The 6,965-nt window shown below is 37.0% G+C and overlaps 1 protein-coding gene across 2 annotated transcripts in view; it reads left to right on the forward strand.

Annotated features, from left to right (window-relative positions):
• The window catches only part of SOX30 (SRY-box 30), a 42,306-nt gene extending 36,671 nt beyond the window's left edge, over positions 1 to 5,635 (forward strand). The window contains exon 4 of one of the 2 annotated variants that reach the window (XM_027545818.1): positions 4,150 to 5,635. In XM_027545818.1, the coding sequence (XP_027401619.1) occupies positions 4,150 to 4,268 (119 nt within the window). In that variant the 3' untranslated portion in view covers positions 4,269 to 5,635. The remainder of the gene's footprint in view (positions 1 to 4,149) is intronic. The other variant, XM_027545817.1, reaches the window with a different exon arrangement.
• Positions 5,636 to 6,965: the final 1,330 nt, after the last annotated feature.

Consider the following 6,965-nt stretch of genomic DNA (forward strand, 5'->3'; position numbering starts at 1 on the left):
AAAATGTGTTATCAAGAGGATGAGGGGACAAGCCACAGACGAGGATAAAATATTTCTGAAAGATGTATCTGATAAAGGACTGTTATCTACATATACAAAGAACTCTGAAAACTCAAGAAACTGAACAACCCAATTAAAAAGTGGACAAAAGACCTCATCAGGTACCTCAGCAGAGAACATAAAAAGATGACAAACATAGATAAGATGCTCCACATCATGTATCATTAGGGAATTGCAAATTTAAACAACACTGAGTAATCACTATGGTAGTGCTTTTCCCACTACACCACGATGCTTCTGCAGTTATTCATTTTCATCTATGTAACCGTTTAGGATTATTCTTGTCTTTGTTCTCCAGATATAATACTAACTTGTTTTAGCACACCAATATAGCCATGTGATGTTTGCATTACAGCACACTTTAGCACATATCAAGTATATACTACTTGGATTTTAGATTTTTTTAAATTAAATTGTCCACTAAATCTTGTGATTTGGTGTCTTGCCTATACTGAGTCCTGAAAGACTAGTTAGTAGGTGAATTTTTTCTAGCTGAAGAGAAGAAGGTTTTGTGGAGGAAGTTGATTTGAGTCCCCCCTTGTAATATTTGTTAGTTGTTTAGTTGTGTTTGATTCTTTGAGACACCCATAGACTGTAGCCTGTCGAGCTCCTCTGTCCATGGAATTCTCCAGGCAAGGAAACTGGAGTGGGTTGCCATTTCCTTTTTCAGGGGATCTTCCCGACCCAGGGATTGAACCTGGGTATCCTGCATTGTGGACAGATTCTTTACTGTCTGCACAACCAGGGAAGCCCAGAGGTTCGTGACATGTACAGGAGACAGTTAGCAAGACCATCCCTAAGAAACAGAAATGCAAAAAGGCAAAATGGCTGTCTGAGGAGGCCTTACAAATAGCTATGAAAAGAAGAGAAGCGCAAAGCAAAGGAGAAAAGGAAAGATATACCCATTTGAATACAGAGTTCCAAAGAATAGCAAGGAGAGATAAGAAAGCCTTCCTCAGTGATCAATGCAAAGAAATAGAGGAAAACAATAGAATGGAAAAGACTAGAGATCTCTTCAAGAAAATTAGAGATACCAAGGGAACATTTCATGCAAAGATGGGCACAGTAAAGGACAGAAATGGTATGGACCTAACAGAAGCAAAATATATTAAGAATAGGTGGCAAGAATATACAGAAGAACTATACAAAAAAAGATCTTCATAACTCAGATAATCATAATGCTGTGATCACTCACTCACTTGAAATTTGAAGTCAAGTGGGCCTTAGGAAGCATCACTACAAACAAAGCTAGTGGAGGTGATGGAATTCCAGTTGAGTCATTTCAAATCTTAAAAGATAATGCTGTGAAAGTGCTACACTCAATATACCAGCAAATTTGGAAAACTCAGCAGAGGCCACAGGACTGGAAAAGGTCAGTTTTCATCCCAGTCCCAAAGAACGACAATGCCAAAGAATGCTCAAACTACCACACAGTTGCAGGCATCTCACGTGCTAGCTAAGTAATGCTTGAAATTTTCCAAACCAGACTTCACAGTTCGTGAACTGTGAATTTCCAGATGTTCAAGTTGGAGTTAGAAAAGGCAGAGGAACCAGAGATCAAATTGTCAACATCAGTTGGATCATCAAAAAGCAAGAAAATTCCAGAAAATCATCTACTTCTGCTTTATTGACTACACCAAAGCCTTTAACAGTGTGGATCACAATAAACTGTGGAAAATTCTGAAAGAGATGGGAATACCAGACCACCTGACCTGCCTCCTGAGAAATCTGTATGCAGGTCAAGAAGCAACAGTTAGAACTGGACATGGAACAACAAACTGTTCCAAATCTGGAAAGGAGTACATCAAGGCTGTATATTGTCACCCTGCTCATTTGACTTATAGGCAGAGTACATCATGAGAAATGCTGGACTGGATGAAGCACAAGCTGGAATCAAGATTGCCAGGAGAAATATCAATAACCTCAAATATGCAGATACCACTGTTATGGCAGAAAGCAAAGAAGAACTAAAGAGGAAAGAGAAAGGGAAAGAGAAGAGTGAAAAAGTTGGCTTAAAACTCAGCATTCAGAAAACTAAGATCATGGCATCCGGTCCCATCACTTCATAGCAAGTAGATGGGGAAACAGTGAAAACAGTGACAGACTTTATTTCCTTGGTTTCCAAAATCACTGCAGATGGTAACTGCAGCCATGATATTAAAAGACACTTACTTGGAAGAAAAGTTATGACCAACCTAGACAGCATATTAAAAAGCAGAGAGAGATTACTTTGTCAATGAAGGTCTGTCTAGTCAAAGCTATGGTTTTTCCAGTAGTCATGTATGTATGTCAGACTTGGACTATAAAAAAAGCTGAGCACCAAAGAATTGATGCTTTTGAACTGTGGTGTTGGAGAAGACTCTTGAGAGTCTCTTAGACAGCAAGAAGATCCAACCAGTCCATCCTAAAGGAAATCAGTCCTGAATATTCATTGAAAGGACTGATGCTGAAGCTGAAATTCCAGTACTTTGGCCACCTGATGCGAAGAACTGACTCATTTGAAAACACTCTGATGCTGAGAAAGAATGAAGATGGGAGGAGAAGGGGACAACAAAGGATGAGATGGTTGGATGGCATCACCGTCTCAATGGACATGAGTTTGAGTGAACTCTGGGAGTTAGTGATGGACAGGGAGGCCTGGCGTGCTGCAGTCCATGGGGTTGCAAAGAGTCAGACGCAACTGAGGGACTGAACTTGGTGGAATATTTGTGGAATATGAAGTATTTGTGGAATCCAATAGATGGAGAGACATAAAGGTGGAAGAGCTAAGGAGCCAAGTCATAGTGTTAGTAACTTCCAGTACTATGCATTCAGTACATACATATTAAATTAAAATGCCTGAATGAGGCTGTGGCAGTAAGAATGGAAATCTGGAACGTTTCAGAAGCCATGCTTCATCTTTGTAGTATTGAACCTGGGTCAAGTCTCTAGCTCTGAATATTTGGGTTAGAACACTACCACTGAAGAAACCCTTTATTTCCAAAGAATTTGAGATTGGAGTCTATTAGTTGTACTTTTTTTTTTTTAAAGAGAAGGAAACAAAGTTAACCTTTAAAAGAGAAGTGGGAGCATGAAATGAAACACCCACTTGTCTTGGGTTTTGTTAATGAGCATGGTAATTATATTATCTGTCACTCCTGGAGGAGGAAATGGAAGCCCACTCCAGTATCTTTGCCTGGAGAATTCGTGGAGAGAGGAGCCTGGTGGGCTATGTATATATAGTCCATGATGTCACAGAGTCAGACACTACTGCGCGACTAATGCTTATCTGTCACTAGGTGGAGTCCATGAGTCCAGGCAAATTTTGGATAGTCTTTTCTGTATATCTCTTCCTATGATTCCTGTTCTGTGCCTTTGAAGTGGAGAGTAATACTTTAAAAAAAAATCGACAAGTAAGCTTGAATGGCAGAATTTTAGATTTGCCTTAAAAGAATAACCATTGGTTTGTAAAACAGCAAGATAATCTTTTCAGTTCTTCATATCCCCATTCTCCAAATTTTTTTCTTTTTTGAGAAACAGTCTGAAAAATTACAGTTGAATATCAGTTCAAGTCATTCTAGTATTGAGTGTTTTTAATATAATTCATTACTGAATGTGAATTTAAAAGTTAAATTTTTATCCTCTGAGTGCCCTCCCTCCACCCCCAAGAATTCTTGGTTTCAACCAGTTTCACATTTCCCACACCATAAGGTTTGTTTCATTAGTAGTAAAAACAATTGTTACACTGCTTACCAAGTGTCAGTTTTTAAGCAAGCACAACAGGTGCCTGCATTTCTAAAACCTTACATGGCATAAAGCGTTGTGAGATAAAGGACCAAATAACTGTTAATAATTTTTCTTTTATCGAGGCTACCAAAAGATATGAAGTCTGAGGCTGATGAGAGATAATAGTTACAAGCTTACTTTGCCAGTTATTTCATGTTAGGGCTAGGCAACATGTGGATGAATACATGAAGTGGTTGCAAAAAATTATCTTGGGAGCTCTGTAAGCTCCAAAGATGGTGTAGTTAAACTTGCTCAGTTAATTTGCACACAAGACAACACGTGGGCAATGTATGATATAATTCCTTTTTTGTCTTTCTGCTACAGCACGTGCCCTTATAGTCGGCCGCCCTTTGGCTATGGAAATTTTCCAAGTTCAATGCCAGAATGCCTTGGTTATTATGAAGACAGGTACCAAAAACATGAGGCTATGTTTTCAGCTTTAAATAGAGACTATCCTTTTAGAGACTACCCAGATGAACGTGCTCACAATGAAGATTCTCGAAGTTGTGAGAACATGGATGGGACTTCTTACTATAACAGTCATTGCCACAGTGGGGAAGAATACTTAAATCCCATCCCTCAGCTGGACATTGGAGCCTTGGAGAATGTCTTCACAGCCCCGACATCAACTCCCTCTAGTATCCAGCAAGTCAATGTCACTGACAGTGATGAGGAGGAAGAAGAAAAAGTGCTCAGGAATTTATAATTTTAAAACAAATATGCACAGAAAATAAACATTTCTTAAATATATTCTGGGTCACTTGGTGTGAGAAAAAAAAAGCCTAGACTGCTTTGCTGAGAGTTTTCAGCCATGATTTGAGGAGTCAAAACCAAATGCAATTTATGCCTTCATAAAGTTTTGATTAGTGAAACTGGAGTCTGATGTTTCATCATAGGAATATTTAAGATATGAAGTAGTTTATTTTTATGGCTGAAATTTGCATCAGCATATATTATCATTACTTTATCTTGGAATGTGCAAAATACCGAATCCTCACAATTATATGTGAGAGGAAAGGGAGTGTATAATTTGTCTTAAGTGTGATTTGTATTTTATCTCAGGATGCATTTATTTTTCTTTATATGAATTTTTTGGTGTTTATGTAATATGGATATTTTAGTTTTTATGTAACATTTTGAAAATATTTTGATAACTTTTAGTAGTGAATTGGGACTCAGTTACTAAATTTAATTTACACTAATAACCAATTATAAGTTGCAAATGTGTTTTAATGGAACCTGATTAATTCCTTCAGCTAAATTAGTCATTTCTGTTCCTAAACATTTTTATCATCTTTTTTGGATATATTTCCATTTGGTGTGCATTGTTCTACTTTTGTTATAATTAAATAAACATAGAGAAAATTGTTCTTGTTGGATGTTTTCTGTTGAGGGTATAGAAGTAAGTAAATGAGTATTTTTCAAATGAGAATGGTGTCCATACCACATGCAGAATTTATTTTTACTTAATAGTCTGTAGAATTGTACAGATCCTATTAGCTTACTTGAAGTTGTATCAATGAAGATGGTGTGCACATATTCTGGTGCCATTTCTAAACTCTTTACAGATTGTACCTATAACGTAAGCACTCCCCTCAGTGGAAGAGCTCTTCCAAATTTGGTTCAGGCAGTTGTCTTTAAAACCATAGAGTTTATTTAAGAGCACGTGGGATTTGTTTAATTCACAGTGAGTGAAAGAATTCTGTTTGCAGTGTGACCTCTTGGTAAATACACACTTATGAACAGAGAGAACCATATTAGAAGTGGATCAGAACGACCAGAGCTGGGATCAGGGTAGAAGAGATCTATTAATACAAGACACAAAGTGAATTGATGATTAGAAGTAACCACAAACCAATATACCTTTCCCTCAATGAGCTGTATAATTTATGCAAATTGAGTTTTTTTTTACTTAAAACTGCTTGGAAGTTGTGTATGGATACCTGTTTTAAGCTTCCAACTTCTTCCTTTGCTAAACCTGTATTTGTCCCTTAAGCAAAGGCTGTTAATGTAATATATTTCATCAACCATAGACTTATTGTATGTAGCATTTCCTTTTCCCAATAAAATTTTTATTTTCATATTTTATATTATTACTCTGTGCAGTGTTATGTGAATGTGGTTAAGGACCAAAACTTGAATTTCTTGGTAGAGAATGAACATGTAACTTCATGTTGGAACTACAGCACATTTAATGTCTACACCTGACAGATGTCTACACCATTGTATGTGAGTTTGAGCCATTTTATCCCATCTCATTTTAATAACACCTTAGTGACTAAACTGGGTTTAGAGTAACTTATTCTTTTTTACTGAAGTATAGCTCATTTACAATATTATACTAATTAGTATTAGATGTACAACATAGTGATTCAGTGTTTTTATAGATTATACTCCATTTAAAGTTATTATGAAATACTGGGTATATTTGTTCTGCACACTATATCCAGTAGCTTATTTTATACATGGTAGTTTGTACCTCTTAACCCCCATCCCTATTTTGCCCCTCTGCCAATTCTTCTCCTCACTGGTAACCACTAGTTTGTTCTCAATATCTGTGAATCTGTTTCTGTTTTGCTATATTCATTTGTTTTATATTTTAGATTCCTCATGTAAGTGGAAACATACAGTATTTGTCTTTCTCTATTTGACTAATTTCATTAAGCATAATAAGGAATTACCTGACAGTCCAGTAGTTAGGACTGTGGGCTTCCACTCCAGGGGGCATGGATTTGATCCCTGATTAGGGAACTAAGATCCTGCATGCTGCATGGCACAGCCAAAAAAAAAAAAAAAAGCATAATACTCTCCACTTCCATCCATGTTGTTGCAAATGGCTAAATTTCATTCTTTTTTATGACTGCATAATATTCTGTGTGTGTATGTGTGTGCTTGTGTATCCTTATCCATTCATGTATTGACACTTAGGTTGCATCCGTATCTTGGCTATTGTAAGTAATGTTGCTGTGAACATTGGGGTACATGTTCCTTTTCAAATTAATGTTTTCATTCTCTTTGGGTACATACCCAGGAGCAGAATTGCTGGGTCATATGGCGCCTCTATATTTAGTTTTTTGAGGAACCTTCATGTTGTTTTCCACAGTGGCTTTACCAGTTTACATTTCTACCAATAGTGTAGT

The sequence above is a fragment of the Bos indicus x Bos taurus genome, chromosome 7 (assembly GCF_003369695.1).
Source record: "Bos indicus x Bos taurus breed Angus x Brahman F1 hybrid chromosome 7, Bos_hybrid_MaternalHap_v2.0, whole genome shotgun sequence".
NCBI lineage: Eukaryota > Metazoa > Chordata > Mammalia > Artiodactyla > Bovidae > Bos > Bos indicus x Bos taurus.